Here is a 26,799-nt window from a genome sequence, read left to right on the forward strand (position 1 = left end):
GAACCCGAGGAGGCGGCTGCTGAGAGCCTCGTCATCGTGGTCGTGCTAGGAGCGCGTCAGCACAGCCGGCAGCGCCGCGCGGCCCCTTTAAGAGCGGCGCGGCCCCGCCCCCAGGGCGTCTTTGGGCCCCGCGCTTGCGTGCCTGTTGCTGAGGAGTTTCTGTGTTCTCGAGGCAGACAGGCGGCGCAGTCATGGGGCTAAGCGGCAACTCGGCTGTGCGGGGTAGGTGCAGCCGGGCCGCGCCGCGAGCTGCAGCGTCCCGAGCGAGCGAGCGCCGGGCGCCGGCACGGGGAAGCCCCGCCGCACCTTGCTCCGCCGTGACCTTGCCGGCGCGGCTGGACGCTGGATGCGCGTCGGCCTCGGGCGGGGGCGCCCTGCCGCGCCCGGGGCCTGGGAGTGGGCTCTCCTGTGGGCGGCGAGGCCCGCGGGGCGCCCCCCACGTCGGGAGCCGCTGGCCTGGCGCAGCCGGGGCCCCTGCGAGCTCCTGAGCGCCGGGCTGTGCAGGAGACTGAAGCGGGATGAGCGGCCCGAGGGGAGCGCCGGGGCTGCTGCGCTGCATTCAAAAGCCCCTGGATGGGAGCCTCTCTTTCCTCTTCAGTAGCGCACCTTTGTTTCTTTAAAGTGACTTGCAAAAGTGGCCATCCTGCCTGAGCGAGTGTGGCACTCACGTGTTCTTCAACTCATGACAATGAATTAAACTATTTTTGGAAAACTGGTTCCTTTCCTTTGCCCCCTGCTGAGGGGAAAGGGTAGGCTCCTGTGTATGATATTGTAGTCATGTGCCCTGGTGGTAGGTTATGGCCAAGTTGATGATAACCTTGTTAGTCAAGAGAGGCTTGGGGAGGAGGGGCATTTGGTGAGCTGCTGTCACTAGGAAAGGTGAATTGCATTGCTTGTATAATTGCCAAAAGTCACCCACGTGGTGCTCTTAAGAGAAGAGCTTTAAGTCTCACTTGTTAGGTCAGTCTTTTATTAAACTCAAAAGTCCCATCACAGCTGGAATCAGGCAGCAGTTCCCCATTGCAGAGTCTTTTCTTGGATAGATTTTTTTCACCTTAAAGGCATGGAGAACAACTTGCTGTAACACTGTGTTGTCTGTTTGCATTACATTTGAAGCATGAAAGGTACCCCGTGATGGTGGCGAGGGGTGGGCATTTCTCTATTTGGTTCAGTGATAAACTGTCAGTAGATGTCAAAGGTGACTTTTTTTTTTTGATTGTTTGATTAGGAATAAAAGTTGTTTTTTTGTTTTTTGGTTTTTTTTTCAAAAATGCCCTACCCCCACACTTATGTATATGAAAGTTTAATAACTCCTTTCCTTCTTTGATTTCTCTCTCTCCTCTCCCTTTCTCCCCCATTCTCTTTTCCAGAAAAGAAGGGGAGCTTCAGAACTAGCTTATAAGCTGCTCACTGAAACTCATACTCTAGGGAACAAGAGTTAATTTGCAATCCTTAATTTGCATAAAATGAGGTTGGAAAAGAGAACAAATTTTTTGGTAGCTGGTGTAAGAGTAAAGGGGCTGCCTGTAAAGTAGCACATAGAAGAGCAGTGGAAGTCCCATAAAAAGGAAGGGGTATCAAGGATTGCTGAGATGTGTGTCTGGTAAAAGTGGAGCATCCTCATGCCCACAGTGATATTAGGATTATTATGGTGCCTCAGTAACTTTCTTTGGGATGAGGAAGTCACTGGGAGAATAATGGTAAAAAGGAAATACCTTGGGTGGGGGAGGTCTGCTTCTGAGGCATAGGCAGGGAGAAGGAAAAGACTTGATAATTGGATTTTGTCTAGGGAGAAATAGACTTAGCAGGGTCTGTGGATAGCAGTACCTTCTTATCCATCAGCTGGGTAGAAGAAGCTAGGTCTCTTCTTCTGCTTCCCTGTCATGGATACCAGCCTCTGGCTAATTGGATATTTACTTGGAGATGTAAGTCAAAGGTGTCTGCTCATGAAGACTTATTTCTTCTTTGGAGACCCTCTCTGTGCATAGCTGTTACTGTTCCAGGGCACAAAAAGTTTCACTGTTTACTGGTATGTGAGTGCTCTTAAATGATGTAAGCCTAGCCTTTTAAGAAGTTTAGTGGTCTGGCTTCTGTTCTGAACTTCCTGTCTCTGTCATCTTGCTCCTACAAGGTGTATGGTAACAGACAGTATGGTCTGGACTACAGTTTAGTCAGTCACTTATTTTTTTGGTTGCCAAACATACCTGATCTTCACATAACAGTGCTTTATTTGTTGTGTTGTTATTGCAGTCAGTTTAAAACTGCAGGTTAAAACTGGCCACTGCCTCATGTTTCTTGCAAATGCTGCGATTCACAAAAAGTGGTTTATTTGCTTCACTGACTACTGCTTTCACTCTAGAGTTCAGCTGTGGCAGTTTATCTTGGGCTGCACAGTTGTCTGAGATGCAGTCAGTTGATCTCAGTGGTGTATGGGAGGAAACTGAGATGGCAGGTACCAAGTTAAGCGTGTTGAACAGTCCATTGATTGTCCACTTCTAAATCCATGTTAAAATGTTTGGTAACACTTCACTGTACTGCCAAATAGTGTTCTGTTGAATCGTAGAAGATGGGGTATAAAACAAACTTGTTCTTGTGCCAGAACCTATAAAGGAGCTCATACCAGATGATGGAGTGTCACAGTTCATGCAAATAAGCCTTCTGTAAAGCTTGGGTAGATCTTCTAGATCTTGCCTTGAAGACCCATCCAAGAGACCCACTGATATTTCCAGTGTGATGTTTTCGGCCTGAGACTGGAGGGGAGGGAAAACATGATGACTGAACTTCTTGCATTCTGAATGGGAAATCTTGACATACATTCTCCTGATGGTAGCTTGATGCATAAACTTGTTCCTTTCATCATGAGAATTCATGTTTTATTACCAAATTGCTCTCTTTCACCTTTATTCTGCACTTACTACTCTGCTACACTTTCTTCTGTCAGTTCACTTCTGGTTTTGTTGCTGTTCCCTTTCCTTATTTTTTTTTTTTCTTTCAGCCTCCTTTTGTTTTTCTTACTGCTGTGGGTATCGTCCAGTGTCCACTACACAATATGTCCTTTGCCAGCAATATGAAAGTAACTTACTTATTTCAAGTTCCTCATGTCAGGAATGGATACAAAGACCTACTTTGAATTGAGAACCTAAACTAAGTCTAGAATTTGACACAACCTATCAAAAGATTAAAAATAGGAATATTAGTATATTTGCTGTCAAATTCTTTCTCCAGCCACCGAACTGGTGGAGCTTGCTGGCTGAGCATCTGGCATTAAGTTCATTTATATGGTTTTGACAGCTGTGCACTTTCAGAAAAGGCCAAAGTGAATGCTTCCTTGTGTATAGGCTTGGAACTGAGAAAATGGAAAAGCTGCTGCTTTTTTTTTTTTTTTTAACTATGAATATAAACAAGGTGTAAAAGAGGACTTCTGTAATCTTTCAGTGTCCAAAGTCTAGAAAACATTGGGTCAGGTCTCTAATTACAAATAACTTCCTTTTGTTTAGTTAGTGTTTAAATAGAAGTCCTGTTTTGATTAACTTGCTTATTTCTGTATCAAACACTTCATAAAGTAGTTTGTTCATTGCATTTTTATAATGCAGTTTTCATAGTTTCATAGTTTCATAGTAGCTAGAGTCGGAAGGGACCTAGGTAGATCATCTAGTCCGACCCCCTGCCTTAGCAGGAAAGAGCACCGGGGTCAGATGACCCCGGCAAGGTGCTCATCTAACTTCCTTTTAAAAATCCCCAGGCTAGGAGCCTGCACCACTTCCCCTGGAAGCTGGTTCCAGGCCCTAGCCGCCCTGACTGTGAAGTAGCGCCTCCTAATATCTAATCTAAACTTACCCTCCGCCAGTTTGTGACCGTTATTCCTGGTCACTCCTGGCAGCGCACGGGGGAACAGGGACTCCCCCAATACCTGCTGATCCCCCCTGACCAGTTTGTAGCAGGCCACAAGGTCCCCCCTTAACCTTCTCTTGTGGAGGCTAAACAGGTTCAGGTCCCGTAGCCTCTCCTCATAAGGCCTGCCCTGCTGACCCCTGATCATACGAGTGGCCCTCCTCTGAACTCTTTCCATATTGTCCACGTCCCTCTTGAAGTGTGGCGCCCAGAACTGGACGCAGTACTCCAGCTGCGGCCTGACCAGTGCCGCATAGAGGGGGAGGATCACCTCCCTGGACCTGCTCGAGATGCATCTGTGGATGCATGACAGGGTACGGTTGGCCTTCTTGACTGCCTCCCCACACTGCCGGCCCATGTTCATCGTGGAGTCAATGACGACTCCAAGATCCTTTTCCGTCTCCGTGCTGGCAAGAGGGGAGTTCCCCAACCTGTAAGTGTGGTGCCGGTTCTTCCTCCCCATGTGCAACACCTTGCACTTATCAGTGTTAAACCCCATCCTATTCTCATCCGCCCACCGTTGCAACCTGTCAAGGTCAGCTTGTAGCCTATTGCACCCTTCTAGTGCACCCACATCCCCCCACATCTTAGTGTCATCAGCAAACTTGAACAGGGTGCTTTCTACCCCGTCATCCAAGTCACTGATGAAGATGTTGAACAGTGCGGGCCCGAGGACCGAGCCCTGCGGAACCCCACTGCCCACATCCTTCCAGGTCGAGAAGAACCCATCCATTACCACCCTCTGGGTGCGGCCCTCCAACCAGTACACTTCCTACTGCCTGCTATTTCTATAGATCAGGGGCTGGCAATATTCTTGGGCAGGGTGCCAAAAACACCCTTAATGTTGACTTACAACATGTTGGCATAGCAGGGCTGGACAGTTGGGGAGCTGCAAGAGGCCTGATCCTTGTTGTGGCAGTGCAGCCCTGCCCCTTCCACCTCAGGCAAACGTGCCAAGCTAAATGCCTTTGCATGCTATGCTCTGGCACCTTAGCTGGTGGTTGCCTATGCTTGCTATATAGTATACACTACTGAAAAAGGCATCACTTGTGCTGTGTTAAGCATACCAAGCGTATTCAGCTGTTTGGACCACATTACACTTCACTACAGAACAATTACCTTACTGTTCACAGTGTTAGTAAATTCAATTGATAAATCAGTTAGCTGCTTGCATCTTGTTTAGATGCTACTTCAGTCACTATCAGTGCTGTGCAGCAAGTTTGGGTTTATAGCTGCAGCAGTAAACATGGCTGGGAAGAAAATTGGCAGCAGTAGTAGCTTATTTACAGCTTTTTCCCAAAGCAATACAATACATTGAGCAATAACAGCTATACCTAATAAAACAACATTTTATATCATTTATAACTTTTGAAAAAAACCATACAGTAAGATTATACCTTTTGCCAATTTAAACAAAATCAGAACAGAACATAGTGGATGATGATAGAAAGAAAAGATGAACAAAGTAGTCAATGTTAAAACAAACCATGAGGATCTGGTTGGTTTGTTTTTTTGTTTTTTTTTCCTTTTGTGGGGTGGGTGGGGCCTTTATTCTTTGTGCAAGTAATGCAGATATAGCTACGGAGTATAGGAAAGGCTCCAAAGTGTTAGGAAACAACCTTATTGTTTTTGTTTCATTAGCCCAGTATTTAAATTTTCACTTAAACAGAGACCCATTTTCCTCTTATTTTTTCAAAAAAACAAGATGACAAATGATTTAAGTTAATCATTCTTCCCATGATTGGGCCATACAATAAAATGGACTTTACCATGGACTTAGACCTTTAGGTTGCTTACAGATGGTTAAAAAATAAAAGGAAAACACCTGGTGCTTTACTGCAAGAAGCAGCACATTACTTTGACCCAGCTCCGCAGCATCTGTATAGACTGGGTGGTTCAGCAGGGCTTTTTGGTGCTTTTTATCTAAAGCTGAGTCAATTAACTGTTAAATAAAGTGCCAAAAAAGCCCCACCAAAACATCTGTATAGACCGGGTGCTGGGCAAGCTGGGTCCAACTAACACACTGCCTCTTCTGGACATGTGCTGGGCTTGGCACAGGAATGCATGGAGTTTATGTAAAATGCCATTTTTGTTTTGTGGTGTTCTTATTGTCTGCAGGCAGCCTTAATGGTTCCATAACTGTCTTATTTTTTTAGGAAAAAAAATCCAAACAAACTCCACACAAGGCTTGTTTTGCTCTAGTATTTACATGTTCAGTGTACTTATTTTAGCTCACTTCTTTGTCAAAGTAGATTCCAAAGTATTTGAAATAAGACACCTCTAGTTTCTTTGCTGTAAAAACCATACTTATTTTCTCCCTTCATTCCCAAAGACCAATACCTTGGTTTTTAGCTGTGAGGATTTCCAAGCTATTTTGAGGTGCCATGCTGCTCAAAAGCATCTAGTAACCTTTGGAGACCTAGTTGGTGTCGGGGAAAACCGAAGGATCGGGGCCCAAGGTCACGGTGGGCCGGGGTGGCAATTAGATACGGACAGGTGGGATTAGCGGCGTAGAGTCTGGAGATAGGGACTCGGAGCGGATTGAGAAAAACAGGTGAATTTATTTGACTTACGCTTCAGGCGTAGGCAGAAAGGTCTTCAGTTACAGTTTTGAACACAAACAAACAATTAACAACAAAGGGGTCTGTTGGCCCACGAGGTTCAGTCCAAAGACCTAGTCCCAGGGCTGGTCAACAGCTCATAAATGGGGATCACAAACAATAAAACGAACTGTAACACGGTGATGATGAACCGCGTGACGCCAGTCCACAGCAATGGACAAATCGGGTGGTCGTATGAGAAAGCCGAGGTCAGTAGCCAGAAGATGAAGCAGCGGAGACGTCAGTTGGAGGGATGAGCAGAGTCGTAGTTGGTGAAGAAAGCCGAGGTCGGTGGTCCGGAACCGGGTTAAACAAAGTCCAGAGGGTGATCCGAAATCGTAAGCCAAAAGTCAATACCGAGGTAAATCAGAAGCCGAGAATACAAAATCGCAATACAATCGCCGTAAGCAGCACGAAAGCCGAGTGAGGGAAGAGATCAATAGGCCTAAGAGCCTGACTCAGAGAACAGTCCCTGCAGCAGCAGCCTCTGTCTCTGGTCCGCGCGATCTCCCCTCACACACCACCACACACCACCCCGAGGGAGGGGCTCACAGAACTTTTATATCAATTTAGTAGCCAATCAGCGTGCTCTCCGCAGAGAAATTTCTAGTCCGATTACCTCATGTCAGGTTCTGACTGAGCATGCTCTCAGTCAGGAGCTGACACAATCTGAGCATGGGTCTGTGGGGAAAGTAGGTCAGCAATGATTGACAGCTCCGCAGGTCACCCAGGGGGCAAGGACTGGGTGAGCCTTGGAAATTTCCACTCACAGCTTCAAACTGCGCATGTCAGTTTAACCTCTTCTGTACTGGCAGCACATACTCAAAAAATTTCCATGACAGTTGGGATTGTGACGCTATTAATGCATCATTTGCATAAAACAGGATGGGGATAGGGTTGTTCAAATGCAAGATCATGCATGCATGGAATTGATTCACTGTTGACATCTATTTTAGATCATTCAGGAATAAATTAAAAAGTAGCAGAGCACGCAGATGTCCTTGTTGTACTCCTGTCTTAGTTGTTAACTGTTGGACAGGGCACAGCCTATCCCATAACAGTCTAGATGCTGCATTTGAATAGTAAGTAACAATTTATTGTAAGACAACTTTATCTGTTGATGTTGTTGCCAGCTTCTGTAATTTTAATGTCTGTGGAGTCAGAAGCTCCACTGAGATTTATGAAGGTTATCTACAAATGACTATCTTTTTATGTGTTTAGATGTTAAATAGTGCAGCCTCAAGAAGTGGTCCTTGCAGGAATAGCATTCTGAAGAAATTTGGCTTGAATTGACCTGCTGAAAAATCTAAGTTATAGAGGATGACTAAGCATGACTAGTTTCCTGCAGACACAGCTGTTCTCACCAGTCACTTGATGGGAACATACTTTGACCACCTACCTTGTATAGTGGCAATAGTGCTGCTAGCCTAATGAGCTCGTTGGAAGCAGTGGGGACCGCATTTTGAATTTGTTTCTACCTACATGCACCTTGGCATAAATCACAAGTGAATTTGTTGACGGAGATGAATAAGTTATTTAGGGGGTGTACTGATATATTGGTGGTATAGCAGATTGGCACCAGTAAAAGGAAAATGAACATTATTAGCTACACGGACCAAAAAAAGCCAATTGCTGATAATGTCACCATTAAATGCCACAGGCATGCGCACAGTTGCAGTATGCATGTGGCCAGGAATGCAGCCAGGCAGTGTGGAGAGCAGTGCCCTGCTGGTAAGTCTGGTGGGAAAGGGGTGTGTGGGAGGGAAGGGGCATGGGGGGGGCAGATTCATAGATTGTTAGGGGCTGGAAGGGACCTTGCAGATCATTGGGTCCAGCCCCCCCACTCTAAGCAAGAAGACAACTGGGGTCAAGTGACCCCAGCTAGGTGACTGTCCAGTCTCCTCTTGAAAACCTCCAGGGTAGGTGACTGTACCACCTCTGGAGGGAGTTTACTCCACAGTCTGGACACCCTGACTGTGAAGGAGTTTTTCCTGGTCTTAGGCCTGAAGCAGCCTTCTAGGAGTTTGTGTCCATTGGTCTTGTTCTTCCCCAGGGGTGCCCTAGTGAACAGTTGTTCACTGAGCTCCTGATGCACTCCTGTGATATAGTAGTAAGCCACTATAAAATTCCTTCTCAACCTTCTCTTCTTTAGGTTAAAGAGGCCCAGGTCCCTCAGCCTTTCCTTGTATGGCTTGCTTTGCTAGTCCCTGATCATATGGGTGGCTCTTTTCTGGACCCTCTCAAGCTTTTCCACGTTCTTATTGAAGTGTGGCGCTCAGAACTGGATGCAGTATTCCAACTGTGGTCTCACCAGCACTGAGTATCACTTCCTTAGTTTTACACGAGATGCATCTGTTGATGCATACCAGCGTGTTGTTTGCCCTGCTGGCCACCACCTCACACTGACGGCTCATGTTCATGCAATGGTCAATCATTACCTTGGTCCCTTTTAGCTGTGGTGCAAGTGAAGCTGTCACCACTGAGCCTGTATGTATGATGAGGGTTGTTTGCCCCCAGATGAAGTTTAACACTTTTAAGTGTAAGATGCTCCATCTGGTTCCAGTTTGCCCAACTCAAGCCTGTCCAGGTCTGCCTGTATCTGCAACCTATCTTCTGACGTGATCACACTGCCCCATAACTTGATGTCATCTGTGAACTTGGCCAACGAACTTTTCACTTCCCCCATCCAAATCATTGATAAAGATGTTGAAAAGCACCGGTCCAAGCACAGACCCCTGAGGGACACCACTGGCTGCTTCACAGCAGGACAACATGGATCCATTCATGAGAACTCTCTGGGTCCTACCTGTAGCCAGTTTCCCACCCACTGAACCGCCGAGCAGCTGAGCCCACAATCTTCCAGTTTTCCCACAAGAGTATTGTGGGATACTAGATCAAAAGCCTTTTGGCAGTCTAGGTATATAACGTCTGCCTCGTGTCCCTGTGGCAAGAGATCTGGTTGTAGAAGGAGATGAGATTGGTAAGTCAAGACCTATCTGCAACAAAGCCATGCTGGCTGCTGTTCAGAAACTTGCCTTCCATGAGTGTATTGCACACAGATTTTTTAAATAATGAGCTCTTCTAGAATTTTCCCTGGGATAGAGGTTAGGCTGACCGGCCTATAGCTTCCTGGTCCTCCCTCTTTCCCCTTCTTGAAGATGGGCACAATGTTGGTCCTCTTCCAATCCTCAGGGATCTCCGCTGTGCGCCATGAATTCTGGAAGAGCTTTGCCAGGGGTTCTGCGGTGACCTCGGCCAGCTCATTCAGGAATCTCAGATGAAGTCCATCCAGTCCTGCTGACTTGGAAATGTCTTGCTTTTCTAGTTGGTATTGCACCCACTCAGCATCCACAGTGGGAAGGCTGTCATTCCTGGCATGCCCCCTGTGAGCCTTAACTTGCTTGTCTTTCCCCATGGTCCAGTGAAATGGAGAACCAAAGTGGGCACTCAGGAGTTCAGTTTTTTCCTGAATGTCAGTTTCCAGCTGTCCCGAGGTGTTAAGCAGGGGTCCCACAATTCCACTTGTTTTCCTTCTGCTTACATACCTAAAGAAGGACTTCTTATTGTCCTTGATTCCTGTGGCTAACCTAAGTTCAGTCACTGCCTTGGCTTTCCTGATCACTTCCCTGCAAGTGCTGGCCACTAATATATAGTCCTCCTTGAGGACCGTCCCTAGCTTCCACTGTATGTATATCTTCCCCCCCCTCTTCCCTACATCCCCCCCCCCCCGAGGACCACAATGTGCTTGTTAAACCAGGAGGGCTTGCCAGCCCATCTGCTTACCTTTCCTCCTTTGCAGGAACAGTTTTCTTTTGTGCTTTGAGGATTGTATCCTTGAGCAACAATTACCCTTCATGCACCCCATTTGCCTTCCCTTCCTGGTCCCACATTGCCTCCCCTACTAATGCTCTGAGCCTGTTGAAGTCAGCATTTTTGCAGTCCAGGACTTCAGTCCTGCTGGTTGATTTGTCAGCTTTGTGGTGGATGGTGAACCTGATAATTTCATGGTTGCTGTCACCCAGGTTGCCCTCAGTATTCAAGCCACACACCAGATCACCTCCCTCGGTCAAGACCAAGTCTGCTATGCACCCCATCCCTGCCTGCCCCAAGCGCAGCCCCACCAGGAAGAGGCAAGCGTAACCTCTGGCCCTGTGCCTGCTGTGGACAGTCTGTCCTCGCCCCACACACACTTCTAAGGGGCACATACCTGTCTTGTTTCCCCTGGGGTTGTATGCAACAGCAGGGAGCTAGGCCTATGTCCCCGTGTGCCCATGGATCTGTCTTGCTTTCAAGGTTGCATGCCCAGCCAAGGCAGCGAAGTGTCTGCCCCTGTCCCACTCCCTTCGTCACTGTGGGGGCCTTGATTTGTCCTTCCCCCCTGCTTCCCAGAATGCTCCTTCCCTCCCCACCACAGACTTGCTGGCAGGAGGCTGCTCTCCAAGCTGCCAGGTTGCATTCCTGTAAATTGGCTTTGGGCTGCATTCCTGTAAATTGGCTTTGGGATTGGTATCGGCTGATATGGTTGGTTAATAATCGGCCTTTGGTATTGGCCAAGAAAATCTTTGTTGGTTCATCCCTAAAATTATTCACATTTTTGTAGCATAGTATTATAAACCTTAAGAATCAGTATGCGCATGTATAATGCGCAGATACACATTTGTATTCATTCTGGCTTTTAGTTATTTTTTTTAAAGTATAAAAGATTAAATTTTTTGTTTGCTGACCAAAATCACTCCTCCCTACTTGCAAGTTCTTCTTGTTATCGGGTATTTGATGGCTTTCATAGTGTCTGAGCTGAAAAATCTCAATGAAGTTTTGATTTTTATGGGAATGTTCCTGAATGTGATGCAAGGTTTTTGTGCTGTTAGTGATGCTATAGCTATGATGGTCTAGGAATTGAGACAAAAGCTTTTTAGGGGTGATATTTTTAATTGGGCCAACTACATGGATGGAATAAAGCTCAACAAGCTTAAGAATGCAAGGCATGATGAAGAATGCCTTGCCTTGCATTCTAAACCTTTTTTAACTTTATTCCAACCATGCAATTGGCCCAATTAAAGATATCACCCCTAAAAAGCCCTTGCCTCATGCAAATTTATTAGAGTTAATAGCTTAATTCCTAGATGGTGCTGGTGATTTTGAGGGGTGTTTTCAGAATGCATCTTTCTTTAACGGTGACTTAAGCTGGTGTTATGTGAGAGCTCCTTATTTTCCCCATCCCAAGGCAGAGTTGAATTTTTGTTCAGCTTTGTTTTGCCATATTGCCTTGACTTGCCAAGAGAAGTGTCCCTGGGGCTATATCTAAAGTGTTTGTTGTGTTCCCCATTGGCTTAAGTAGAAGATAATGACTACCTGGGAATTAGTCAAACAGCCAGGAAAAGTGTGAGTTGTAGCTTGGTCCTTATTTGATTGGCTGCGCTGAACCTGGGGAAAGCAGCTGCATTTGGGAGGTGGCCCTTTTATTTTGAAGTTGAAAAAATTTTTCAGTTGGGGGAAAAAAAGGATACACAGAGTATCCTTTAACTTCTACTGTCTTTTGAAACTACTGCAGTACTGCCTTTGACCTTCAGCTATTTTGTTTGTTTGTTTTTCTACTTCTCTTGTACTCTGAAGAGGAAGGCAGGGGTCTTTAATTTGTCTCTGTTTGTCAGAAGCAGATTTCTCTGAGACCTATTTTAAAGGAGACCTACCATAGACCTAGTTCTATTGGGAACTCGGACATGGTGGTCCACAAATTTATAGGAATAGGAGTTGACCACCTCCCAGACAATACATTTTCTGCAGCCTAGCCAATCCTGAATATATTTGCCTGCAACATATTTTTTTTCCTGTCCTTCATATTGTTAGGAGGCTGTTGGGGATGTTGACCTTGGATAAGGGTCCTGCTAAGTTAAAATAGAATCCCCTTTTTCTCCAAAAACTTCTTGCCGTCTCCTAGCTCTTTACGCTGTGAAAATAGATTATAATATTTTGGCAGTTCTTGATATGAAGCTTAAAGCTGGAAAACTTGTTCTATACGAACAGATTTTAGTTTTAAAAAAAAAAAATCTCCCTTTTATTTTAATTGTTGCAGCATTGTATACCATGAAGTGCAAAAATAAGTTATGAATGTGTATAATCTTTGGATGGAGAGTCCATCTGATATTTAATTGCTGGACACTTGCAAGGTATTAAATATATTCTTCTATGCTTTGTTTATAAAACAGATGAACAAGGTTCTTTTCCTTTTAATGTTATACCAGGGGCTGGCAATTATTTTGGGTAGAGGGCTGCTTACTGAGTTTTGGCAAACCATTGAGGGCAACATGACAGGCAGCCCAGGGCAGATTAATGTTAATTTTCTAAATATTTTAGGGGCCCCGCGGGCTGGGTAGAATGGCCTGGCGGGCTGCATCCAGCCCCCGGGCTGCATTTTGCCCACCCCTGCGTTATACCTTCAGAAAGTCAAATTTATAATGAAAGTCTGTAGGAACTATTGTGGTACTATAAACATTGTCACTTAAACCTACAGGGTGGTATTTTGTGAGCTAGCATGAGTTAACTAATTAGTGTCATAATATTTACTCTCAGGGGAAATTAACTTAAGTACATTTACCCTACTTTCTATGAGAGATGTCCTATAGCCTTGTAAGTGACACGAGGTGGGGAAAATCTGTTTGTATTGTCTTGGTATCGCCCCTACTAAAAGCTCGGCTCCAAGTCAATGGATTACCTGCAAAAAGTACCAAGAATTAGCAGATGTGTATTTAAATTCATGTTGTAGGCATGTCTTATCTCCCTCTATATTAGTATGTGCTTTCCATCTCTTCTAAACCATGATAAATACACAAGGTTGCAATGTCTGGTCTGAGACTATTTAAAAAAAATCAAAACAATCAAATGTGAACACTCCAAATCCATGGAAGGAACCTTCCAAGAACAGATCCAATGTATAGATTGGTAGAGGCAGCTTTGACCCCTATATGTACTAGGGGTTTATGAAAGGTTAGGACTAGTCTCTTCTTTGAAAGAAGTCTGGCTCAGCACAATGTGGGGGAGGGGCTGGTTTTAGAAATAGCGGGCGTTACACAAAAAGAACTCTGTGGCAGGAGTCTTTCAAGTGGAAAAGAGAAGACAAAAGTTTGAAAGGACCAAAAGTTAATCAGGAAAAATCATACAAAGCAAGAGGAGAAAAATGTGAAAATTTTAAAGATCACATTTGGACATTAAAGTGAGGAAGGAAAGACTTCATGTTTACCCAGGCATTTTAGTCGGGGTAAGATAAGTGGAATTCTCTTTTTACAGGTTGAAGGCAGGGCAGTGCAACATCATAGAAGTTCAGAGGCATATGTTTTCATAGGTGACAGCCTCCTTTGGTTAAAGGCTGAGCGATACACATTTGGGTTACTGATGATCAATATTTCATTTATTGATATGGTATCGGGATTTTAATTGTGCTTTCTTGCAACCCCGCCTCCCCCCCCCCCTTTTTTTTTTTTTTTTTTTTTTTTTTTTTTTTTTTTTTTTAACAGTATGGACGAGATATAAGCTGATACTGTCAGGCTTACTGCCTAGGATCACTTTGGTAAAATGATCTGTTTATCTGTTGAAGAGTAACTTCATGAGCAAATTTTTTATGAGAATTGCCTTCTGCACAGCTGATGCTATCTGAAGAGCTTTTAAGTGCTTTCATTGTAAAGACTGTCTTTTTAAAGAACTATTCTACAACTGAAACTGGAGCTGGGGTTGCCTGCTGTCTTTTAATAGCTAACCGATGCAGTGCACAATTGGCAAAATTGCTCGTGCAGACATCACCGATGCACAAAAGCTAAATGAAAGGACCATGTTGGGAGAAGCCCTGTTAAATGGGAAGGGATGCACTAAGTGGCTGAAGTCAGAAGATGGGTATTGAAGACTGGAAAATGCACTGAAAAGTAGCTGATGTCCTAAGCACTAATACACTTGTTCAATAGAAGTGCAGTTAATAAACAACAGAAGTATATTTAATAAAACATAAAAGGTTTTGACACTTTTTTTTTTCCTTTCTCCTTCTCTAGTTGAATGGATTGCTGCCGTCTCTCTAGCTGCTGGAGCAGCTGCTGTTGGATACCTTGCTTACAAGAAATTTCTCTCTAAAGACAAATGTTGCAAGGCAATGGTAAATCTCCATATCCAGAAAGATAACCCCAAGGTTGTCCATGCATTTGACATGGAAGACCTGGGAGAGAAAGCTGTCTACTGTCGTTGTTGGAGGTCTAAGAAGGTGAGAGAATAAAAGTATATGTTTTAAATCTGCCAATTTTGCAAGTATCCTCTTTATAAATCTTGGTTATATTTTGCATTTTAAAAGACTTCTACAACCTGGAAAACATAATTGTTGCATTGTACTTGTTTGTTTCATAATCCATACTACTGTGGAATATAGTCTACATGAAGTTGTAAGGTGACATAGATTTATAGAAAGGTAGGGCTGGAAGGTATGTGGGGAGACTTGCTAATAATTTATAACAAGAATGAAGATTATGGGTTTTACAGAGTACTTTAAATGATCCCTATCATAGCTGGTAGAACAGTTGTTATGCCAGTAGCACAAGAATCCCACACTCACTTATTCTTTGACATTAGGGATAACGTCAAAGAAAGTAGAATTGTGCATGAACCACCCTAATGACCTTCACACTCTGTCAAAATTGTTCTGTAGCTGTTCTTGCCTTGCACAGCAACCTTCCACAGTACTACTGAATGAAAGTATGGATCTCTTCTAGTGGTACCTGAAATGATCTAAAACGTCTCCTTTTTTTTTCCACAAGCTCTTAGCTTATTTTTTTGAAAGGCAACATTTTAAACTTGAGTGCCAAAGCCTCAGATGCATTATGTAGATTATTGTGAACAAATACCAAAAAAGCAATGAAACCAAACTTGGCTTAAATTCCAAACCAGAGGCTCCCAATATGCGATTCTACTCAGTGGCATGTAAACACCACTTATGTTCCAAACTTGTCTGACCTAATTTAAATGTCTGGGGCTTGTGATGTGACTCGTTAAGGCGGTAAGCCTTGGTTGTGAATTTTGACACTGCAGGTACAATTTTTGTGCTGAAGCGTATAAAGTTGCGTTATCATACTAGCCAGAAGTCAGCATTAAACACTGTATCTTACTGTTTAATAGTGCATGTTTGTAGGATAGTTAAACAGACTGCATAGGTACTCTGGAGTCTGAATGAAGAAGTAAAGCGTTTTTTGTTTGTTTTTTGTTTTGTTTAATCTAAATATTGCTTCTAAGAACTGAAATATTAGGAACTTTCCAGCTTGGAGCTAAAAATTGTGGAGCACTGCAAAGCTAAGAACTCTTACCACTTCATGGATATAGTACGCAGGAAAACAAGATTAGAGGTCTACTTAAATTGTGGTTAGATTTACCAATTTTTGCAGGTTGCTTGTGGCATAATCAAATTCTGTAGACATTTCATGGATGTGTTTTGGCAGTCCTGCCCTTCACTGCTGATTTAGTAGAGAGGCCTGGGAACCGGGGAGGAGATAAGGGAATGGCTGCCATCTTGAATGTTAGTTGCCCTTCATGTGGCCCCGCGCCTTGGAACTAATTGGCGGAGAGGCCCTTGGTAGGAAGAGGGACAAAGGGGTGGCGGCTATCTTTGCTGAAATCACTCTTATGATGAACAGTTCATAAAGTGCAAATCAGAAAAAGGTTTATTATATGAGGTCATATAAGAAAAAGTAAGTGATGCATTTCAATTTGGGGAGAGTATACAAAGATAAAACAGCAATGTCACCCTGGTTGGATTAGCACCAGCTTCTTGGTGAGTATAGTCAACATTTTGTTGGGTTTTGGAGATCACTTTTAGCTTTTGCAGGTGGGGACCATAAGTTCCCCACGGCATAAGAGATTCTTTTCTTTAAAGATGGGAAGATACTGTTACAGTATTTATTTCTCTATTTAATTCTGGGAAGTGTATGTATTGTGCAGAAGATTTTCTTCCCCCTGTCTATCATGGATGTTCTTCCTATTAATTGTAGTCTAGGAGGGCAATAATATTATTATGAATCCCTATTCAAATTTCCCTTGGAATCTTTATTCAAGAGGTAAAATGATTTCCTCAGTATGAGACTTCCTTCTCATATGAAGCCCAATAGATATGTCTGGGTGTCTTTTTCCTTTGAAATTTGTAATTAGTGATTGTGTGAAGCTTGATACCTCTAAGGGTGTCTGACCCAGGTAAACACTCAGGGCATTTTTACATGTACTCTAGGGTTGGTGGGGAGTATTTTAATTAGAGCAGCTCTCCAGAGTTGCTCTAGTTATAACACCCGCAGTATCTCGTATATTCAGTGTCCCATGTTTCAAAACAGTGGCGGGGGCGCTTTAACTAAAGCTCGTTGAACGCCATTTTGAAATGCAGAGATGCTGAATACGTAAGGGATGGTGGTAGCATTAATTGCAATTCAGCTGCTGCCACACTTCTTAACACATGAGGAGCCCTGTGAGCTGGATGATACAGCCCTGCCTGTTAGACTGCCATGTGTAACTACATCTGGTACATAGAGTTGGATCATGTATGAGATTGGGTTTGCATGCAGAATTGGGCCAGCACACCGGATTCCACCAGTGGACCAACTGCGCACACAGTCCCTGTGTTGGATTTGATCCACAGACCAGACCCACATCACTCATCTAGCATGCAAGACCAGAAGACTGAACACCGCTGCATTAAAAGAATGATTCAATATGCTAGTTCAGCGATGCCAGACTTTTTGGCAGCTTGCCACAAACTAACTCCGCACCCTCCTCAAATGCCATTCTGATCCTTTTCCACTGCCCAGTCACTGTTTTGCTTTCTGCTCCCTGCCGTATGTACTTCTGTGCTATGTGTCTTCTATGGCAGCCTGTGTGTGGCAGGTTGGATTGTTGCTTGTACCATGCATGCTGCAGGTTAGCCACCCCTGTGCAAGTTGGGGGCTCAATTAAGAGGCTTTATAAAGAGCTCAGTGAATGCATGTGTAACAAGCAATGAGATGCTGTTTCACAATGTACTCCTTCATAGACTGTAGTTTCCATTTTTTGCTGTTCTGTTTTGATCTATTGTCCATAAATAGTCTCTTCTTCTAGTTTTGAAAGGAGATTTTTTTCAGATAAAAAGATGTAATTCTCTAAAGTGGCTGTAGGTTTTGCTCTATTCCCATTCTTTATGGGTGTGGCTTTATTGCAGTTGACTATGCAGGAAACATTAGTTTGACTACTTCCTTATTTTTAAGGAATTTTATCTTGTAGTTAATGAGTAACTCATTGCAAATGTTGTGTGCAAAATGAAGGTGTGGCAAAAAGGTCTATAAAACTGTATTGCAGTATACATGCATGACACACACAATATGACCTGCATGCAGTTAAGGTTTTAAATGATGTACAATGTTTACTTTTCCACTCGGTCACTGATCAAATACAGATATAGTTGCATGCAGATGCAGTGTATCTAAATATGCCAGCAATAAGAACTTGCTAAATCTGGCTAAATAGTCGCTAAACCAGTGATTCTCACCCAGTCATGCAAATTCCCCTAGGGTGCCTTGACCCTTTCAGGGATGCCATGGGGTACCATGCAGTGTTAATACTGTTAGGTGTGCAAATATCATTCACAAGATGGGGAATCAATCATGTTAAAAGTATTCTCACCTGTTGTGGTGTGTTTTTTCTGAGTTCTTGGCATCAGAAGAATTGCTCTATAATAATAAAAAAAATGGGGGTGCCTAAAAAGATTGAGGACCACTGGCTAAATCCTTGGTGATGGTGCTCAAACAATTCTACAAAATATGAATATCTTCTATAGTCTTCTTAAATAGTGAAATAACATGTTTTTTTTACAAAGGACATGGTTAAGATTTGTTTGAACGTTGTATGCTTATATGAAAACTACACTTAAGATTTATTCTCAATCAAGTTCTCTTAACTTGTTTTTGTGAAACATACTGGTATGTAACTTGGTTCAGAGTATTCATTCATATAGCTCTGTTTCCATTCCATTTGTCAGTGGAATCTGATACTATTGGAAGCTTTGTTCTGCATTACAAAAAAAACTTGCCCAATAGTGGCCTTTGGTGCAGAGTCCCTGTAGATTTAACAAAATAATCCAGAACCCACTTTATCCCTATATCGTGCATGAGATACTTTTATACAAAAATTTAGGATGACTACATTTTAGTAGACTGCCCATCTGGCTGTGCATATTTGCATTTTTAATAAGGACAGATGGTGTTAACCTTCAGTGTCATCCAGTTTTTTTCATCTTATTTTAAGAGAGGACCTAAAAAACTAATGTTAGCATAACTTATTCTTAACTAAAGTTGGCTAAGATATTGAAGTTCTTGTCTCTTACCTTGCATAGGTGTAAGAAGCTGTGTTTTCAGATATTGCAGGACAGCAAATTTTAAATATTTGTGGAAAAATGAGGTCTGCTAATAAGGATTACTTTGTTTTGTTATGTGCTGCAGTGACATTAGATGAGAGGTTAAGCTCAAAGAGTTGTAGTGTATTTGAATATGCACCTTTGGGTCAGGTGACACAAGATAAATAACCTTGACCCCTGTCACCCATGTTACACTTTATCACGTAAACGTTTGCTTATCCTTCTATAGTTTATATCATCTGTGGAGTGCAAACTATGGTATGTACCAGCTGTGATGGTTTGTAATTTGAATGGGTTCTCTAAGGTCTGCATTTAATTGAAATATGTTCAGTGAAATATTATGTAGCTGGTAACTGTCCACTAATGGAACCTGGTGGGGCAGGGAAGGGGAGTTGTTAAAGAGGGGTTTCTAATCAATCAGATCAGTCTGGAACAGTCTGCCATGGGAGGTGGTTCAAGCACCTACATTGAACACCTTCAAGAGCAAATTGAATGCTTATCTTGCTGGGATCCTATGATCCCAGCTGACTTTCTGCCCTCTGGGCAGAGGGCTGGACTCAGTGATCTCCCAAGGTCCCTTCCAGCCCTAATGTCTATGAAATCTAAGATAATGTGTCCAGAAACAGCAGAGACCAATGTTTTATCAGCACTTCATGACCCCTGTTGGCTTTAAGTTTTGCCAGGTAGTAAACTAAAGCACGCAGCCACTGGAACATAATGACTGTTTTGTGATAAAGCCCACACTGTCACACTCATGTTCTACAAGAATTAAAATTGTTTTCCTTTATGTGAACACTTCTGCCCTTATTTGTACCAACATTTGTCATTTAGTAACTATCTATCTTTCAGCAGCTGTCTACCAACTTTTAAAGTGTTCCTCTTTATTTTGAAACCTCTAATACTATATAACACTTCCTAAACCTGGCAATAAAGGAATGATTTTAATTGAGTTCTGTGGGAAGTTACTTGGATGGGGTTTAGGTAATAAAACTTAATTACACCCCAAAGGGGAAAGACAAAAAAACCCTGGCTTTTAAGGTTTCAGTTCAACAAGTTGCTTGCCTTGATGGCTTCTGCTGTTTCTAAATGTGTTCTGGAAATAGATGCATAATTCAGTTTTAAGGGTGTGTGATCCTTCAGTGGTTCAGGAGTGTTGCTGAGGTAGAAGGTCTTGGTGATCAAGGGAAAGGAGGCAGGACTTGTTAGACCTCCATCAGGTAGGACTTGTTTTCACTGCAGGGTTAACTCGGGCTGTCCCTTTTTTGGTATTGGGGCTAACATTTGTTGCTGTCTATAATGAATAGTCTTTGCCCAAGTCCAGTGTGGATTGCATCATAATATTGGTTCTTCAACATTTATGGTTCTCCACTACTTTCCCGAATGCTGTCCAGGTTATCCAGGAAGGTAGACTTTCTCAAAGCTTAATGGGAAAGAGTTGGATGGTCTGCTTACAGCAGCACTAAGAACCACAGTTTATAACCCCAGAAATACTAGCAGCTAAAGGAATACCATTGGATGAAGACAAGTGGACAGATTAGGGAATGGCTTTGTGCAGTTCCTTGCTACCAAAACCTGAGTGTTGATCACCAGTTACATCTGGATTGAAGACAACCCAGAGCAGCTAGGTCTGGCATAGTCCCACTGTTGACTTAAGTATTATCTCCAGCACACACAGGGATACAGCTATTGGGAGTAGCATAAGAGCCAATCTACTGTTTCTAGCTCAGGGAGTTACTCTTGGTTTGTTCTGTTCAAAGACTGTTTCAGTGCCTTTTACAGAAAAGGAATGTTTTTTTTTAAATCCCCACTTCTGTACAGAAAGTCTTGATACTTTTTGCTCAGGTTTATGCCAGGAACGCACAGTAGAGCATGGTTAGAAGTTAAACTAGTACTAGAATATTTCATTTAGGCCTCTGAGCTGGTATAACCCGTTTCTACCCCAAGAGGATTTGTCAGTATAGTTTTATACTGGTGAGCCTTGTTCTTATGCAGACCTGGTCTTTTATTTTGTGTTCATCCTTAATATAGAGAAGATGTAGAGAAGGACTTGTCTGAAATGCTTCTCGGGCAGGCTTGAGCAATGTTTTTGAACAGAGTGCCCAAAACACTTTCAGTCTCGACTTGTAAAATGTTGATGTGCCAGGGGCAGACGGCGGGGGAACTGTGAAGGGTCTGAACCTTGTGGCAGTGCAGCCCCAGCCTCTTTCCCACTGTCCTCCCCGAGGGACATGTGCCAAGCAAAATGCCTTTGAGTGACAACTCTGGCACCTGTGCTGGCAGCTGCCTACCCCTGTTCTGTGGCATGTCTATACTATCCTACTGATAAGCCTGGGAGCACTGCCACAGTGTGCCCTGCGTACATGTTTGCTTTCACTCTGATCCATGCTAATGTTGAGAACTTCAGCAGTGTACCTGGCTGAGAGGCACCCAGAGGGTGTATCCAAAGCTGTTCTCTGCAGTGTCCTGCAGGGCAACAAATAGGCAGCAGAGCCATCTGAGGGCAGGAGTTCCAGTGCATACATACTGGGACCAGGTAGGCAGGTCACGCTTCTAGGTGGCATCCCTGGGCTTGCCACAGACAGCATAGAGCTGCCTGTCTCTAACCTGTAAGACTTTTACTATTGAAGTGGAGGATTGAGTTGTTGCAATGTGTATTGGGAAGCGGGGAGAAAGGAGAGAATATTTGGTGGGGGCAAAATTTGAGGCCACTATGGTTCAGCTACCTTGGCAGAACTTGAGATGGGGATTCCAGTGTTCATGATGGGCTGAAATGCCTCATGTTGCCTGCTGTATGTTTATACATTTGCAGGTGATGGCAACAAACCTTAAACATGCCTAATCAAAGTTCGAGTGACATTACTGAAAGTGATATCACTTGGGTTATTTCCCACGTAAAGATGTGTTTTACAGTGTTATGTATTACAGACAAAGAAGGGAAAAAACAAGCTAAAATGGGTGCATTTCAGACTTAATTATTCAATTTTCCTTTTCTTTTTCAGTTTCCACTGTGCGATGGCTCTCACACAAAGCACAATGAAGAAACTGGGGACAACGTTGGTCCTCTGATCATCAAAAGAAAGGAAGCATAAAGTGGACAAATGGAAGCCATAACTTGTCTGTTTTTTGTTTTGTAATTGGAGTAAATGCAGATTCTGTTTGTCATGTTACTGAAGACTTTCAAGTATAGTATACATACAACATGTTGCAGAATATGTAGTTTGTGGCACTTGTCTTGTTTGGAACACTACAATACATACATTAAATACTCATGGCTTGAGATTATTTTGTATCTGAGTGTGTGTACACTTTCATTAAGAGGTATAAAATTAAAATGACACTTTGAATGTACTTTGACCTGTACACAGAAGAAAATAATATATTAAATTATTTTCAAATATGCGTGTTCTACTTGCAAACTTCTTAGTAGAAAGTGTAATAAACAAGAAATTTTTCTGAATCGATCTCAGAAAAGAGGAATGTCACTCAGATGTAGATATATTATGAAGGCAGTAAAAGCAACAGAAAAGGATTTATAGTGCCAATATGCAACTAACTACTGACAGACACAATGTCAGGCAGATAATGATAAAGAATATGGACTGTAATTAAAGACTGCTGCTATTTAAATGCTGCATTTTGAACAAACATAAAAGACTTGCAGATAGATCGTGCCAGAGAATCAAGTATCTAGCTTACTACTCCAAAAAAATTATGTCTACAATCTAGTTAATGGAGTTATTCACAGCAGTCTTGATTTTAGTCTTAGTTCTGCAACTAAGTTGTACATCTGACAGACTCCTTGAGGTGGGATTGGGAAAGGAAGATAAGAGAGCCTTAAGTTTTAAAGTAACATGTCTGTAGGCCAGAAGATGATCTTGCAACTCCTTCCCCATCAAATTCTAAGATAAATAGCTGTTAGTGGAAGTTTGGCAGACTACTACTTGTCCCTGGAAATTTTGCTTTTTATTAAAAGTACATGGAGATTTACCCTGAAAGTGCTGTCTTGCATATCAGTCTTCAGTTGTGTCGATGGCTTGGTATTCTCTTGTGGAACAGCAAAAATCTATGTGTACAGAGGAAGGAGACCACTGTTCAAGGATTCTTTGTGGAGTTTGTATAACCAGTAACCCTAAGACCCCAGTACCCAAAAAGGGATGTTTTGCCAGCTAAGGAAAAGGTCTAACTTCTCCATTAGTATAATGCAATTTTCCATCTGGCCCTACCAAGTGCCTTCAGCTTTGAGCCTGGGTGAATAGGGGTAAGCATTCTGCTTATAATTGACTGATTTATGTTTGACTATATAGCTTAGGGGTGGGCAGTTATTTCGGGCAGAGAGTCATTTACTGAGTTTTGGCAAGCCATTGAGGGCTGCATGACAGGCAGCCCAGGGCAGATAAATATTAATTTTTCTAAGTTTTTTAGGGGCCCCGCGGGCTGGATAGAAGGGCCTGGTGAGCCACATCCGGTCCCTGGGCTGCATTTTACCCACTCCTGATTATAGCTGATTATCCTGAAGTCCCTTCCATGACTTGCACCTGGAATACCAAGAGTAGGGTCTCATAGGAAACACCACAATGACCCTATGGGCCAAATCTGCCCTTTCTTACTGCCTAATTTCATTAAACTCAGCATAGGAGAGAGGATTTCAGTTGGATGCAAGGAAAAGCATCTGATTTCTGTCACTGCTGCTCTATATTTATTACAACTTCAACTAGTCGTCTCAGAATTTTATAGTCAACTTCTCTCTTTTCTTCCTGTCTTCACCAAGTAAAAATACCAAATAGACTAGTCTAGTCATCTATCAAGTTCACTGATGGGAAAACTTGGTAGGGGATGCTTTGATTTCGTCCTAAACGCGTTCAATCTGTTACAATACAGAAGACTACATGGTTTGATCAAAAAGTTCTAAGACTTGATGTTCAGGGTATTGTTCATCAGGAATTTGTACCAAGTGGTCAAACAATTGATCAGGCCTTCTATAAAGAGGTTTGGATTTGATTGAGGGATAAAGTTAGAAGAAACCGCCACGAGCTGTGTGAAAATGGTCTGCGCCATGACAACGCTCCTTCACACACTGCTGTCTCCATTCAAGAATTATTGGTGGAAAAAAACATTCCTGTGATACTACACCCTCCATATTCACCTGACCTTGCCCCGTGTGATTTCTTTTTTTCTGTTCCCAAAAATCAAAATGAAGCTGAAACAAGGAGATTTGATGACATTCCAACCATCTGTAAGAATGTGAGAGCAGAACTGAAAAAACTAACAGTTGAAGACTTCCTGCATTGTTTCCAAAAGTGGCAGGAACATTGGGACAAGTGCATATCATCTGGGGGAGGTTACTTTGAAGGGGACGGCTCAAAAAAATGTTGTTTGTACACTATTCTTTAAAATAAAGGCTAAGTCTTGGAACTTTTTGATCAACCCTCATTTATTTTAGCAAATACATAATTAGGCTGATACTGGTTTTCATCCTAGGATGCCTAGATTTTCTAATAAGGTAGATCTTCTCTTCCAAAGGAAAGTTAGACTACAGTCTTGTAAGCAAAAGATGGCTAAAATTTAAAATTGTATGCTTGGGTCAGGTTTTTCTTGTAATATTTCCTTTTCTGTTTCCTACATCTCATTGCTGCTAAATAAATAAAACGTTATTAGAAATTTTACGTCAAGTACCAATAATTAAAGTTGAACAAGGTTTTTAAATTAATCCAAGCCCTAAGGTTACTTCCTGGTGTTATCACTAAAGAAGTTCCTACTATTTGGGTGTAGGTTTAATAAAAGGCTTCTCTTGGGAAGAAAAGATTCAGAGCTAGGGTCTATGCTGATTTGTATCCTGTACCATGAGATTTAAAGAAATATAATGTTTATAAACTTCAGCATAAACTAGTTACGTTTTTACTTTTTTGTATTTGGATGAAAATAACTTTCTGATGTGTGTGGAGAGTGCCTATTTGTATTTTGAATTTAGTAGTCAAAAGAAAATCTTGTATTCTTACATGAATGTACTTATTTATCAGTAAGCTTGGCAAAGGCATCAGAGAGCATAATTTTTAAGATAACTTATTTATTCTCTCAAGGCCTGAATGCTGCTTTCCTTTGTGATGGTTTTCTCTTGAATCTTCAGTGATACTTTTGTTACTGTAACTTATGGATTATTGTCAGAATCTCGACACTGTAATATTTGCTGTAAAGAAGGTAAACAAGACTTTCATAGAGTTCTGATTATAGACGAATTCCTGTGCAACTTTCATACAAATTTGAGTCCTCTTCAAGTAGTACTGCATATCTCAGAATTTTGTAGCAAGGGGACTCCCTTTCCTTTGAGAGAATTGGATTTTGCTTCCATCATTTGGATATTGTGCCCATCTTTACCTCTTTAACACCAAGCCTTACAAATAAAAAAGCATGAGTATCTAGTCATCAAAATAAGTCTCATTGCATTCTGAAGCTTGCCAGGATCAAAATCTTAAAACTATGATTTTACTATAGTTCTCTTGATAACAGATATGTCCTAGCATTTGGTTATCAATTGAATAGAAAATAGTGAATTTATTTTGGAAAACAAGTCACTATGCAAACATTACACTAGTGAAAACTACAGTTTAAAACTGTGGTTAGGTGATGAAACAGATAATCAAAGTTAGTAAATATACTGGGAAATAATGTAATTTTTTAACTGGGAAATAATGTAATGCTTTAACCTTTCTAGACTTTTTTTTCTTTTCCTTTTACTGCAAAGCTAAGGTTCAAAGTGCTCAATTCTTCTAAAATTTGTATACAAGGCACAGAGGACAGTGAACCACTTTCTAGAGTAGCCAGCTACTAAAGTTCTAGGACTCAGGAATGACCCAGATAAATTAAAATGAGTTTACCAATCTGTGAAATGGTATAGAATGTATTCACAAGAAGAATGTTACTTACATAGTTGACGAGACCACAGTGATTTGTAATGCTGAGGCTAATTATAATTTATTAAATGTTTTCAAATGAACAAGCATAACAATTTAAGAAATAATTAACCTAACTGTATGCATACTCAGAACTATTCCTAAAACTAGCTACTTCTACTGTGTGAATGGAGGGCGAAACAGTTTTAAGTGCAAGTAAATTTAAACAATTCTAAAGCGAGGGCTTTAGAGCTGAAGAATCCTATTCCCAGCTAAATGCTAAAAAAAGGCTATAAAATACAGTAGAACTGACAATTATAAAATATTCAAGTGTAATTGAAAATGAATGGAGTATTTTTGTTTTTAAGTACAGGATGGATATTTCTGCTATAACGATTCCTCCACTAGGATGAAACGGTTTCTAGTCAGCTAAAATTCATGACTGTCCTACAGAAAGTACATCACCTTTACACTCTTTGAAAGCAAAAAAAAATAACATAACTTGTTCAAAAATAAGTGTTGGTCTCTTTATCTGGACCCTTTCTGTAGAAATATGCTTGGAACCCAACAACTTAGGGTCTGGGGTAGTAACTATTCACAAAGGTCCCCCAAAGAAGGACTAGAAAAGATGATTGAAGATTGCCTCACACTAGACATAAGAAAAAACTTCTTTACAAGTAGCGTACTGAGGGTCCAGAATAGGCTCCCCCCAGAGGTGGTACAGTCACCCACCCTGGTGATCTTCAAAAAGCATTTTGATGCCCAGCTTGCTGGGGTCATCTAACCCTAGTGGTCTTTCCTGCCTAAGTGCAGGGGGGCTGGATCCCAATGTAAGGTCCCCGCCGGGTCCAAACAACTATGAAACTTAGAGTATGCATTTTTGGTACTTAGAATCCAGAAATGAAATAGTGTCTGTATCCTTGCAGAGCAGATGGACTGGAATTTTTCTTTAAGCATGATGCAGATGGAGAAATGCCTGAAACGGGGCCTGTGTAACTTAAAAAAAAAATTATAATTCTAGTATATC

At 42.2% G+C, this 26,799-nt stretch overlaps 1 protein-coding gene across 1 annotated transcript; it reads left to right on the forward strand.

The window, feature by feature from the left end:
• The first annotated feature begins 51 nt into the window (after positions 1-51).
• Positions 52-22,880, forward strand: CISD1 (CDGSH iron sulfur domain 1). The gene is made up of 3 exons (XM_090057383.1): positions 52-222; positions 14,528-14,733; positions 21,885-22,880. Exons 1-3 carry the CDS (start codon positions 192-194, stop codon positions 21,972-21,974), a joined length of 327 nt encoding a protein of 108 aa, XP_089913509.1. The 5' UTR covers positions 52-191; the 3' UTR covers positions 21,975-22,880.
• Positions 22,881-26,799: the final 3,919 nt, after the last annotated feature.

This window comes from Crocodylus siamensis, chromosome 7 (assembly GCF_052110815.1).
Source record: "Crocodylus siamensis isolate JL-2025a chromosome 7, ASM5211081v1, whole genome shotgun sequence".
Classification (NCBI taxonomy): domain Eukaryota; kingdom Metazoa; phylum Chordata; order Crocodylia; family Crocodylidae; genus Crocodylus; species Crocodylus siamensis.

Bases quoted from the DNA above. Each gene is read 5' to 3' on its own strand.
- CISD1 (XM_090057383.1), top strand. From the start codon at position 192: ATGGGGCTAAGCGGCAACTCGGCTGTGCGGG. The intron at 223-14,527 runs GTAGGTGCAGCC...CTCCTTCTCTAG, and splicing joins CGGCAACTCGGCTGTGCGGG to TTGAATGGATTGCTGCCGTC. The intron at 14,734-21,884 runs GTGAGAGAATAA...TTTCTTTTTCAG, and splicing joins GTTGTTGGAGGTCTAAGAAG to TTTCCACTGTGCGATGGCTC.